The sequence below is a fragment of the Schistocerca nitens genome, chromosome 6 (assembly GCF_023898315.1).
Source record: "Schistocerca nitens isolate TAMUIC-IGC-003100 chromosome 6, iqSchNite1.1, whole genome shotgun sequence".
NCBI classification, from domain to species: domain Eukaryota; kingdom Metazoa; phylum Arthropoda; class Insecta; order Orthoptera; family Acrididae; genus Schistocerca; species Schistocerca nitens.
In genome coordinates this window covers 121936348-121950843 of record NC_064619.1, presented here as the reverse complement: position 1 = coordinate 121950843, position 14496 = coordinate 121936348, and the positions used below count along the sequence as shown (strand labels likewise).

The following is a 14496-nucleotide window of genomic DNA, read 5'->3' as shown; positions in this document are numbered from 1 at the left end:
CTGCTTTCGCCTCTCGAAGAAGAATGCGCTGCCATTCCTGCACAGACATTGAGACACGTCACTTAAAGTGTCTCCAGCAGAGTTCAAGCCATTGTAAAAGCAACAGGTGGCCACACCCCCATTTGGAAGCCCATTAACAGATAATTGATTCTTCAACAGAAAGAGGTTCCTACTCAATGGTCTGAAGATGACCACAGTGGTGGTTGAAACCGGTCACCTTGTTAAATAAATCGTGATCAAGACTGTTTTTAATAGTAATTATTTATAAGACATTGATCACTGCTGTGCCCATAATGTATTCAAAAGTAATCCATTAACAGATGTCTGGAAACTTCTGATCAGATATTATACATCTTAAATAAACTTTTGTTCAGATATTATACACCTTATATCATTTATTTCGGTTTTTTTCTGTTCCACTCATTTATGGACCTTGGGTATAATTATGACTACTTGCTTCATTGCATCCTGATATGTTTCTGATCATATCTTCACGTTTCCATACTAGTTTGATGTATTGTTAGGTGAATAACGTCAGTAGTTACGCCCTGAAAGTCAGTATTCGTAATTTTCTAAGGTGTTAACACTGGAAATACACTTGGAAAACGTTTATTAAATGCAAATGTAAAGACAGACAGATGGCAGCAGTACATCCAAGACTCGTGCTATGAAGATGAACTGTCCTGAAGTGTGGTCCAAAAGCAGGAGGAAAACGCCTACCCAGAAGATGTTGGACTGGTTGGCAACTGACCTCATCCCCATTCAAAATCCTGGCTCGAAAACAGCTCCGTCTCAGACAGACGAAAGGCGGAACGTGTAATGGGGCCTCTGCCAAGTGTGCCAGCACCACTACTGAAATCTTAAAACTATTTCGCTATTCACCGCGAAACTAATGCTAGTCTTCGTCCCTGCTTCCCCTCTCCCCACTTCACCCCTACTTCGGATCCTGAGCACGCTGTTGATGCGAAGTTGATTGAAAGAAATGGGCGATACAGCAGTGCGGTCAGCGTTTGACAGTTTAATATATTTCCGGAGAATATAATTTACGGCGTTTTCCATTTTTGACCACGGCTCCCGCAGTCGTAACCCTGTAGCCACTAGCTGCAAAATGAGCGACTTTCAACTCAGGAAGGGCTACGGCGTGACCGCTACGGTCGCAGGTTCGAATCCTGCCTCGGGCATGGATGTGTGTGATGTCCTTAGGTTAGTTAGGATTAAGTAGTTCTAAGTTATAGGGGACTGATGACCACAGATGTTAAGTCCCATAGTGCTCAGAGCCATTTGAACCATTTTTGAAGGGCTACGGAAAGTTGGATGTTACGCTGCTCCCGCAAGGGCGTGGGCCGTGCTACAATTTCCGCTTTGCAGCATATAAGCGCCGCATCAAGGCTTATTGCTACACCCACTCACGCTAATTAGTGCCGACCACCGTAAACAATTGCCGACCTGGTATGCAAAGCAGCGGAGGGACGGCTCCGCATCTTCCACATGACTTGCGTCCTAAATTAAGGATGTCAGGTTCTGCTCTCCTCACAGGGGATCCTTATTTGAATATGCAGCAAACAGAATTTTTAAAACACATCATCGTATATATACTATAAATAAACTGTTTCGAATTAGATGGTGATCAGTAAACCTCTGATTTTTGAAAGAATCCAATTCCCATGTATAAAGCAGCTTCAACGTCTTGTAATGTCCCCACAGCAAATACCCTCTACCACGCACCAATTAATCATTTTCAATCAAACCACCCACATTCATTCACTTTGGAAAAGTTATCTGATCTAATTTTCTCGTAATATATGCGGCGACAGCTCGTCGACGCCAAAGTATTTTCTAGTGCATTTATTCTTTGGAATAACAGAGATGCATATATGCATTCTCCATGGTTGTTAAAGTGGTAACTAGGACATCTTCTGGAGTTTCCAGAATGAGATTTTCACTCTGCAGCGGAGTGTGCGCTGAAATGAAACTTCCTGGCAGATTAAAACTGTGTGCCCGACCGAGACTTGAACTCGGGACCTTGGCCTCCGCGGGCAAGTGCTCTACCAACTGAGCTACCGAAGCACGACTCACGCCCGGTACTCACAGCTTTACTTCTGCCAGTACCTCGTCTCCTACCTTCCAAACTTTACAGAAGCTCTCCTGCGAACCTTGCAGAACTAGCACTCCTGAAAGAATGGATATTGCGGGGACATGGCTTAGCCACAGCCTGGGGGATGTTTCCAGAATGAGATTTTCACTCTGCAGCGGAGTGTGCGCTGAAATGAAACTTCCTGGCAGATTAAAACTGTGTGCCCGACCGAGACTCGAACTCGGGTCCCGAGTTCGAGTCTCGGTCGGGCACACAGTTTTAATCTGCCAGGAAGTTTCATCTTCTGGAGTATCTGTTGAGGGACTGACGTGTTTCTGAGAGATACATATTCTGCTTTTCTTCTCGGTAAAGCGAGCCAATTAACATTTGTGCCGCTAGCGGTTTGTTTTGAAGAGAAAGAGATTGTAAAAGGAAAAATAATTAAGGCGTGGAATCACCGGAGATCTGGACATGTAATGGAAGAACGTAAAGTACCTAGCGACTGGAAGAAAGCGCAGGTCGTTCCCATTTTCAAGAAGGGTCATAAATCAGATGCGAATAATTATAGGCCTATTTCGCTTACGTCAATCTGTTGTAGAATAATGGAACATGTTTTATGTTCTCGTATTATGACGTTCTTAGATAATACAAATCTCCTTCATCATAACCAACATGGATTCCGCAAACAGAGATCATGTGAAACTCAGCTCGCCCTATTTGCCCAAGAAATTCACAGTGCCGTAGACACTGGCGAGCAGATTGATGCCGTATTCCTGGACTTCAGGAAGGCATTTGATACGGTTCCGCACTTACGTTTAGTGAAAAAAATACGAGCTTACGGAATATCGGACCAGGTTTGTGATTGGATTCAGGATTTCCTAGAAGAAAGAACACAACATGTTATTCTTAACGGTTCAAAATCTGCAGATGTAGAGGTTATTTCGGGAGTACCGCAAGGAAGCGTGATAGGACCTTTATTGTTTACAATATACATAAATGACTTAGTTGACAACATCGGTAGCTCCGTGAGGCTATTTGCAGATGACACGGTTGTCTACAAGAAAGTAGCAACATCAGAAGACTCGTACGTACTCCAGGAAGACCTGCAGAGGATTAATGAATGGTGCGACAGCTGGCAGCTTTCCCTAAACGTAGATAAATGTAATATAATGCGCATACATAGGGGCAGAAATCCATTCCAGTACGATTATGCCATAGGTGGTAAATCATTGGAAGCGGTAACGACCGTAAAATACTTAGGAGTTACTATCCGGAGCGATCTGAAGTGGAATGATCACATAAAACAAATAGTGGGAAAAGCAGGCGCCAGGTTGAGATTCATAGGAAGAATTCTAAGAAAATGTGACTCATCGACGAAAGAAGTAGCTTACAAAACGCTTGTTCGTCCGATTCTTGAGTATTGCTCATCAGTATGGGACCCTTATCAGGTTGGATTAATAGAAGAGATAGACATGATCCAGCGAAAAGCAGCGCGATTCGTCATGGGGACATTTAGTCAGCGCGAGAGCGTTACGGAGATGCTGAACAAGCTCCAGTGGCGGACACTTCAAGAAAGGCGTTACGCAATACGGAGAGGTTTATTATCGAAATTACGAGAGAGCACATTCCGGGAAGAGATGGGCAACATATTACTACCGCCCACATATATCTCGCGTAATGATCACAACGAAAAGATCCGAGAAATTAGAGCAAATACGGAGACTTACAAGCAGTCGTTCTTCCCACGCACAATTCGTGAATGGAACAGGGAAGGGGGGATCAGATAGTGGTACAATAAGTACCCTCCGCCACACACCGTAAGGTGGCTCGCGGAGTATAGATGTAGATGTAGATGTAGATGTAATACACGATTTCCTCCATAAATAAGGTTTGTGACTTTTTTGTTCTGGAGTGAATGAACGAATGAGTTTTTTATGAATCATTTGTTGATCACGTTGGCCCTGTAATTAGTGGGGAAGTTTCAGCTGTGTCGAAGAGAGCCTGCAATCACTGCGTCTGTGTTAAATCGTCCAAAAAGGCTTCGTACACATCTGGAATTCGCAATCTTTCGTAAAAGGAACAGATTGTCCAAACGATTGATTCTCCCGACTGACTGCAGTGTTTAACAGTAATAATAAATGTAAAGATCTCTTATAGCAAGCCAGCCGCTGATTACCAAGACGAAGGACTCCACCAAAGATTCTATCTGGCTGATTCTTTTTATCACTATATCAAGTAATGAAATCTTATATTAAAAACTATACATAGATAAAGGAGAGAAAGAGAGAGAGCGAATGAAAATAGAGATAATACTAATAATCCTCCATTAGTCTAATTTTTCGCCTGTCTTGTCACGGATCAGCCAAGAACTGGGAGGGCCTTACTTTACTGTATAGACTTATGTGTGAAGGTGAAGGGATCTTAAAGATAACAGCACGTCTACACAGACAAGACATTACACAGAGATAGAGGCTAGCTGCATTGATCATCTATCCTTAGATTAAAGAGACGGCAACTTATTATCCGAACATTAAAATGTTAAAGTCTGATTACTTAACAAATGAGTTAATGTGTTAAATATTTGACGTGAAACGAGTGAGCGGGAAAACGTATGGAAAGGTTTGACGTTATGCTTCAAGTTTGTTGGAAGTCGCTAAGTGCTGTCATTATGTAACCATGTATGAATATAGCATAGCGAATTTTAAGCGGGTTTTTGACGGATCTCAATGTATATGACGTCATATCTCCCGAACTACGTGTCGTACAAAGATATAATTTTGCAGGTACAGTCAATGATATATGTGGATACTGTCTGCAAACTGTGTTTCGAATAGAGTCGGTGGTAAAGAACTAACCAATTAAAACGTCATACCTGATGTTGAAGTTTGACTGCATGAAAAGTTAAAATATAGTAAGCAATAATTTTTTTTCCTTTTGTCATTTTGTAGGGGGTATCAGCGAGAAAATTTTTCCTAAATGTCTGAAATTATGTGTAAAGTTTTGTGAAAGCTGCTCTCATTTTCAAACAGTGGATGAATAAAGTCCGGATATTTGCGCGCCGTCAGTTACGCTGCGTCAACACCAACACACAGTTTCTAACTACAGTGCCTCGCTTTTTGTTTTAAACTTGTAAGATTGTACTTCTTAATGAGTAGATTAAGACAGCGTCTTAAATTGTTAAACTCCGTCAAACATCACGCTACACACTGAAAATAAAATTTCTGTTGCCCGTGGAAGCTGTTACGTAGGCAACTAGCCACTGCCACGGGTTCCGGGATAGTCGTCGGTAGTATACATTAAAAACCCCAAACTCCGCCCGAACAGGCCATGAAGGCCCAACGGTACCGACCGGCCGCCGTGTCATCCTCAGATCACAGGCATCACTGGATGCGGAGGGGCATGTGGTCAGCACACCGCTCTCCCGGCCGTAGGTCAGTTTACGAGACCGGAGCCGCTATTTTTCAATCAAGTAGCTCCTCAGTGTGCCTCACAAGGGCTGAGTGAATCCCGCACGCCAACAGCGCTCGGCCGACCAGATGGTCACGCATGCACGTGCTAGCGCGCTTAATTTGGGTGATCTGACGGGAACCAAATGGCTCTGAGCACTATGGGACTCAACTGCTGAGGTCATTAGTCCCCTAGAACTTAGAACTAGTTAAACCTAACTAACCTAAGGACATCACAAACATCCATGCCCGAGGCAGGATTCGAACCTGCGACCGTAGCGGTCTTGCGGTTCCAGACTGCAGCGCCTTTAACCGCACGGGACGGGAACCGGTGTTACCACTGCGGCAAGGCCGTTGGCTTGTAGCATATTTTATAAGGAAAAATGACGACGCACCCCGAAGGAATTATCCGGATGGGGCAGAAATCGGTATGTGTGATGGACATGTACAAACAAACGAGTGGTTACAGTTCCAGAAAAATTGGAGGATTTATTCAAGAGAGAGAGAGAGAGAGAGAGAGCTTCACAAACTGAGAAAGTCAGTAATCCGTTGGCCAACCTGTTGTCTTTATACGAGCAGTTATTCGATTTAGCTCTGACTGACTGGCTTGCTATGAAGAGCAACAAAATGGGGCGTGGAATATCGTCGATGTACTGCTGTGCTGTAAGGGTGCCGCCGGTGACAACCAAAGGTGTCGGGTTCTGCTCCAAAATCTTAAACATGGCTGCGAAACAGCAACTGTCTAAATCTGAAGACGGAAACATCAGCCAACCAGTTGCAAATAAAGGTTTATTAGCCCATGACCTAGGTTTCGATATTTATAAAAATATCTTCTTCAGAAGTAAACGGGCCCTAAAAATGTATACAACCAGTTACAAAATTACAAAAAGATTTGTGAGGTAAGCGTACTCACTTGTTACATCACATGATGATTCATTACATTAGATGAAGCCGAGTGGCTCTTGTCAGAAACAAAAGAACAAAAATTATCGCAAGCCATGGCTTTAGATAGCTGCCAGATTACATATATTGTACTTCAGAATGAATGCTCGCTGGTAAATGCCACAAGTAGAGGCTGTTGTCAACTTAAAATTGTAACGGGCTTCACAGGATAAAATATTTGCATAAGTTATATGTACCTCATGTCGGGGACTAAGGCCAACTGCTACAAATATACACGCTCAAGCGACCACCAAAAATTGAGCTCCAGAGCACGCTAAATACATGCGCGTAAGAACTGCGCTTTATTCGTGTTGAACTACAGCATTTTTCATTAAAGTAAGCATGAAATTTCTTCTACAAGGCTATTACAAATATAACAGATTTACAGGTATACATTACGTATAAAATTACTAATACATTTGCTGACAGAGTAATACTGTATATAAATTCAGCGTGCAGAAGATGAGAGTTCTGTTTACCGAAGATCAGTGTTACAATGCATGGGAAAAGAAGAGCAAATGTAAGTTAGAACAACGTCACTAAAAAGAAAATAAACTTGCGCTTAACACTACGGAAGCTTAAGAGATAAGGAAAATAGGAAAGCAGTGGGCGCTGTATATAATATTGTGGTATTGCTTCAACGTAAAATTTGCTACTTAACGCCAGCAAGACGCATTGCTTACGCGCATGTGTAATGTAACGTTTCGCATTCGTAGCATTGTTTTCGGCTGAGAAAAAAATGCGGCGCATTAATTTCTCGGCAACCCTCGTACTTCACAGCTGCTAGTGTCTTAATTCTGGTCTTAAAAACGGAAGGAAATGTTCACAACGGCTACCAACAAAATGGAACACCTTTAAAATTTAATAACTTCTCGAAATTGCGATTACTGTGCTCTTCAAGATGCCATCCTCGAAGATTTTTTGGTGTATGAATAAAGGAAAGGGATGAAAAACAATACGAAGAACTTAAAATTGGTGGTTACTCCTCACTGCCATTTGTTCTAAGTTATTTGAACTATCAAACATACAAACGTTCTTATAATTTCATTAGACGTCCCACAATGAAACTTTAATGGTACTTCAATTTTGTAGTTACCAACTGACCGGTTTCTTAATTTGTTAGTACACAGAAAAATGGCGTACCACGAGGAATTTTCCGTATGGGATGGAAATTGCTGATGTACATGTACAGACAAACAAATGCTTACAGTTTCAGAAAAGTTTGACGATTTATTCAAGAGAAAGAGCTTCAAAAATTGAGAAAGTCAATAACGTATTGGTCCACATCTGACCCTAATGTTATTCGGCCTAGCATTTATTGATAAAGCAGTTGGATTACTTCCTGGGGGATATCGTGCCAAATTCCGTCCAGTAGACGCGAAAGATCGTCAAAATGCTGATATGGGTGGAGGGCCCGGCCCATAATGCTCCAGACGTTCTCAATTGGGGAGAGATCCGGCGACCTTGCTGACCAGGGTAGGCTTTGACAAGCGCGAAGACGAGCAGTAGAAACCATCACCATGTGCGGGTGGGCATTATCTAGCTGAAATGTAAACCCAGGATGGCTCGCTATAAAAGAGCAGCAAACTGACACAAAATATCGTCGACGTACCGCTGTGCTGGAAGGGTGTTGCGGATGACAACCAGTGGAGTCCTGTTATGAACAGATGTGGCACCACGACCATCACTACTGTTTGTCAGGCCGCATGGCGGCCGACAGTCAGGTTTTGCTGTCCCACCGATGTCTGGGGCGTCTCCGGACACATCTTCGGCCTGGAATATCATCGACTGGAGTGGGATTGTCTTTAATGATGATGCGTCCCCCGTGAAAATGAGCAGACGTCCCGAGCAGCGGTGGGATACCACTCTGGCTGTTCCCCGTCACAGAGCCTGGCAAACATGAGCGATGCTCCGGGATGCCATTTCTTTTCCTAGAAGGACTCCTTTAGTTGTCATCCAAGGCGTAGTTACGGCACAGCGCTACGTCGACGATATTCTACAGCCGGTTTTTTTGCCCTTCATGGCAAGCCATCCTGCGTTTAGAATTAAGAAAGATAATGCCCGGCCCCACACGACTGGAGTTTCTACAGTTTGTCTTCGTGCTTGCGAAACGCTACCTTGGCTAGCAAGACCGACGGATCTCTCCCCAATTGAAAACGTTTGGATTATTACGGGAATTCTGACGACCTAAACCGCCAACTGGACAGACTTGGCACGATATCCCACATCCTACAACTCTATCAATCAATGCCATGCCGAATAACTGCTTGCATAAGGTTAGATGTGGACTAACAAGTTATTGACTTGTTCAGTTTGTGAAGCTCTCTCTCTTCAATAAATCATCCATTTTTTTCTGAAATTGTTATCATTTGTTTGTCTGTACATGCACATCACATCTACCGGTCGCTGTCCCACTCGAGTAATTCCTTTGTGGCGTGTCTTTTTTGTATTAGAGTGTATAGAGTGAAAGCTTACCTTCGCTCGTCACGATGTAGGAAATATCTTCATATTCACGAAAACAAAGCGTTAAAATACCGGGTGATCAAAAAGTCAGTATAAATTTGAAAACTTAATAAACTACGGAATAATGTAGATAGAGAGGTAAAAATTGGCACACATGCTTGGAATGACATGGGGTTTTATTAGAACAAAAAAAAATTCACAAAATGTCCGACAGATGGCGCTGGACAGCAAAACGTCAGTGACTGCACATGACAATCGTGTATAAAAGGACTGTAATGAGAGAGAGAATCACATGCGCCAGCAGTCGTAGCATGTTGACGTTACCTGAAAAGGCGCTTTTAGTGAAGCTGTATTATCAGAATGGGGAATGTGCTAGTTCAGCGGTACGAATCTATCGCCATAGGAAGGGGATTCGAACGGGTAAAGGTCCGTTGACAAATGCAACTGTGGCAAGAATGATTTGTTTAGACGATAGACCCCGTAGTGGCCGACTGAGCACAAGGCGTAATGCTGCTGAACAGTTCAGGAAGAAATGGAGACTGTAGCGGGTTCGTCTATGCACGGGGAAGTCAGCGCTCGTGCAGTCGCACGTCGCACCGGCATTCCATACACTACTGTTTGGTTGGCACTTAGGCGTACGCTCCGATGCTATCCGTACAAAAACCATCGGCATCATGAACTGTTACCTGGCGATTTAGAGAAGCGGAGGGCATTTGCGGTGTGGGCGTTTCAAAAGATGGCGGAAGATGACGATTGGTTGAGTAATGTGTTGCGGAGCGACGAAGCTCATTTCAGGCTCCAAGGGTCTGTCAACGCCCACAATTGCAGAATTTGGGCTACCGAAAATCCTAGAACTGTCGTGGAAACTCCATTGAACGACGAGAAAGTCACGGTATGGGTTGGATTTACCACATCTACCGTTATCGGGCCTTTTTTCTTCGAGGAAATGCGTGATTCTGGTTTTGTAACTGCTACCGTGACGGGTGAGAGGTACGCCGATATGTTACAGAATCGCATCATCCCCAGCCTGGCTGATAAACACCTGCTGGAACGTACGATGTTTCTGCAGGATGGCGCTCCACCCCATATTGCTAGACACGTGAAAGATCTCTTGCGCGCGTCGTTTGGTGATGATCGTGTGCTCAGCCGCCACTTTCGTCATGCTTGGCCTCCCAGGTCCCCAGACCTCAGTCGGTGCGATTGTTGGCTTTGGGGTTCTGAAGTCGAAAGTGTATCGTGATCGACCGACATCTCTAGGGATGGTGAAAGACAACATCCGACGCCAATGCCTCACCATAACTCCGGACATGCTTTACAGTTCAGTTCACAACCTCATTCCTCGACTAAAACTATTGTTGAGGAATGATGGTGGACATATTGAGCATTTCCTGTAAAGAACATTATCTTTGCTTTGTCTTACTTTGTTATGCTAATTATTGCTATTCTGATCAGATGAAGCGCCATCTGTCGGACATTTTTTGAACTTTTGTATTTTTTTGGTTCTAATAAAACCCCATGTCATTCCAAGCATGTGTGTCAATTTGTACCTCCTATCTATATTATTCTGTGATTTATTCACTTTTCAAATTTATACCGACTTTTTGATCACCCGGTATAAATGTAAAAAAATCATTATTTTAGTTTGCTATATTTGAAGTCGTGTTTCTGAACCATGTACCTGGTTTGATGAAACATTGTCAGCTTATCCCTAGAATATTTCATCAATGAAATTCGGCGAGAAAGCCTGCACTGCCGTGATTCGACACGCATATTTTCCGTTGATAAAAACAGCTAGCGAGATGAGACTTACAGCAGGTGGCGGCGTGACGCTGACGGTCGGGGGTGCGGGCGCAGGCGCCGGTGGCGGAGGCGGAGGCGCCCTCCTCTTCTTGGGCCGGTAGCTGGGGATCCTCTGGGGGAAGCCACCCTCTGCCAGCGTCCAGTTGGAGCCCGCTGCAACACAACAGGCGCACACCGTCTCAGGGGCTGAAGCTGGCGGCGTAGCAGCGTGCAACTAGCAAGTAGCGCATGCAATCCGGCTTACACGTATGCATTTAGCAGGCAATTTTTTCCATCCTCGCATATGCCAATGCACCGCCCAGCCAATGTAGTCCATGCTGTAACCAACCAGTCCAACACCTCTGCTGTCCAACGCTGTATCTCCCACACGTTATACCAACTGCATTGGTTAATAAACTTCCACCACAGAGCCCATCACTAACAGCAGAACACACCAAACACTACTGCCTCTATGGTCTGTCTGCATGTACGTCCGTACTCCCATGGCCAGCAAGATTCCAAGTTTTGTCCCAGATACAAGATAAGTGCGACCAGCTCGGATGTCAGCTCTATCCCAATGTCAGTATCCAGACTGTCAAAACCACCTACCGTAGTTAACGATATACTGATAAGTGGGCTCACACTGTCAAGTTCTTTTTAAGCGTGACTCGATTTTGTAATCCCTGAAATAACATCACACCCCCTCTCAATCCGCCAAGTTCCATTCTGTTTCCCCCTTCCTTTCTGCGTACATTACAGATCAGGTTGTTCTTATTCTGCTTGTTCCGCAGTGATGACTTTATATTTACTTCAGAGAACAACATTTCTTATTTTCAACAGGGTTGCCAAACCCAGCTGTCCTACTGCGACCCCTACAACAAATGACTTACAGTCTACATAGCATCAGATGTACAATTATGATGTTGGGCTCTGTTCGCCACACACATTTTATGACGATGCAGCACATTTCATGCAAAGTAAGCTCATTAGCTACAGGCGACAGTTACATATATAATTTTCTCCTGTACTTGAGAGTTAACAAAACAGACAAAACATGCAACCAATCTGCAAATTTGGAAGTACCTCATCTGTTATTTCAATGTATTAAACATACAGCAAAAATATGAAATCCACATTGTTAAAATGTGAGCGCGACTTCAGCTTCATAGGAATGCGACTGTTATTCGCGGTTCGATCAGTTAAGAGTCATTTAGCTCGATGTGTTGCTCTTAACCTGTATCGATGAGGTCGGGCTTTCTTCACAAATGAGTGCAGTGTATGTCAGTGCAGAAAGTTGAAATAAGCAGTTCACATAATATGCAAAAAACTGGTGATTTCTCAAACTGGGGAACAATCAAGAATGGCGTGCCGCAAGGTTCGGTCTTGGGTCCTCTGCTGTTCTTAATATATATTAATGATTTGCCATTCTATATTCACGAAGATGCAAAGCTGATACTTTTTGCCGATGATACAAGTATAGCTATCACACCCGACAGACAAGAATTAACTGGTGAAATTGTAAACGATGTTTTTCAGAAAATCATTAAGTGGTTCTCTGCAAATGGGCTCTCATTAAACTTTGACAAAACACAGTATATACAGTTCCACACAGTAAATGGAATGACACCATTAATAAATATAGACTTCGATCAGAAATCTGTAGCTAAGGTAGAATATTCAAAATTTCTAGGCGTATGCGTTGATGAGGGGTTGAACTGGAAAAAAACACACTGAGGATCTGCTGAAACGTTTGAGTTCAGCTACTTATGCTATTAGGGTCATTGCAAATTTTGGCGATATACATCTGAGTAAATTAGCTTACCACACCTATTTTCATTCTCTGCTTTCGTATGGCATCATATTCTGGGGTAACTCATTATTGGGTAAAAGAGTGTTCATTGCACAAAAGAGTGTAATCAGAATAATTGCTGGAGCTCATCCAAGATCATCCTGCAGACACTTATTCAAGGAGCTAGAATTCTTCACTGTAGCCTCACAATATATATATTCACTTATGAAATTTGTTATTAACAATCCGAACGAATTCAAAAGTAATAGCAGTGTACATGGCTGCAACACTAGGAGAAAGGATGATCTTCACTACTCAGGGTTAAATCTAACTTTGGCTCAGAAGGGGGTAAATTATGCTGCCACGAAAGTCTTTGGTCACTTATCTAATAGCATCAAAAGTCTGACAGATAGCCATATAGCATTTAAATGGAAATTAAAAGAATTTCTTAATGGCAACTCCTTCTACTCATTAGATGAATTTTTTGATATAGTAAGTGGGTAATTTCCCCAAGACCCACAAAAAAAATTAAAAATATTAAGTGTCATGTAATATTTTGTGTAATGTAATATCTTGTATAGACACCTTTTATTAACCAGACACGTTCCACATCATTACGAAGTGTCGTATTCATGATCTATGGAACAAGTACTAATCTAATCTAATGACGCCTGGTGACTGTCGTAGGGGAGCGTGTGTAGACGGCCACGTAGAAGTGGCCGTCTCAGTCGATCACGTCAGTTCAGCAGACAGGAAGTGGGTCACCCACATTTTGGTTCGGTGTCATGCACGGATGTAGGACGTCTCTGATCACTGTCGGGGTACATCTGAGGGCTGTGTAGCAAAGGAACGACATCATTTAACCGACAGTAAAGCCCTAAGACCAGCATTTCAGCGATGGATCCGTCTTTCAAGATTACAATGCACTGCTCCGGTCCCATCTCACAATCACCTTCCTCCAGGAGTCAACAATCAACCGAATGGAAAGGCACGCAGTGTCTGCAGACATGGCCTGGAGCCAGCGTCGTCACAACACTCCGCGGCTTTGGCGGTCACCTTGCCGAGGACGATGTTACAACTACCAGGATGTTACAACGCACGGGATGGATCAACAAAGTACTGGACGTTCCAAAGCAAAAGATTTTGGTTACACAGATGAGGAAAAAATGTGTATTTCTAAACATACAGCTTTTATTAAGGTTATTGTTTTGTTTTTAGTTCAAATCAAAGTAATTATTAAGCTCCTTAAGGCCTAGTTTTTTTTTTAAACTTTTTAGTTCCCCACGAATCAAGCCCATAGACGTTCGCAGATTTATGGACAGTGAAAAATATTTGTTTAGCTGTTTATATGAACGACAATATAATCAGCTGTATGAGGGTATTAACAGAAGAAGTAATTGCACACAGCGAGAAGCCATCGTTAGGAGCTTGTTACGGCATTCAGAGAGACTTGCAGAAGATCAGTGCTGGTGCAGACGTTGACAGCAGACTCTGAACATCCATTGTCATCTGAAGCGCGACAGTAACTGAAAACTGTCGTAGCAAGAACAGTGTTGTTGTACCAATATCAAAGAAGCAAAACGCTGACAGATGTCAATACTACCAGTGTACCACTCTAATGACTTGTGGTCCAAAATATTAACACGAATTACCTACCGAAAAATGGAACGAATGACAGAAGACAATCCGGGGGAAGATCAGTTTGGATTATCGAAACATGAAGGAATACTAAAACACTACCGACCCTATGACTTATCGTAGAAGGAGATGGAAGACCCTGCGACATACCGATTCCCGTAAGCCATTCAAAAGTAACCTCTGCGAGGGGATTTCGTTCACCATACTTCCGTTTTCGAAAAAAGAAGAAAAAATCGATATCTAATGCCATCAACCAGGATCCGTTTGTGTAATTATTATAAAACTCAGAAATGACGTAATTTTGTTTATAAACACCAGACTCGCAAGCCAGCATGGTCTGAGGAATCCAAGAATTTGTGATTTCG

At 43.1% G+C, this 14496-nt stretch overlaps 1 protein-coding gene across 1 annotated transcript in view; it reads right to left on the bottom strand.

The window, feature by feature from the left end:
- The window catches only part of LOC126263252 (uncharacterized protein C6orf132 homolog), a 362262-nt gene that overhangs the window by 79596 nt on the left and 268170 nt on the right, over window positions 1-14496 (bottom strand). The window contains exon 3 of the mRNA XM_049960337.1: window positions 10736-10878. Within this exon, the coding sequence (XP_049816294.1) occupies window positions 10736-10878 (143 nt within the window). The remainder of the gene's footprint in view (window positions 1-10735; window positions 10879-14496) is intronic.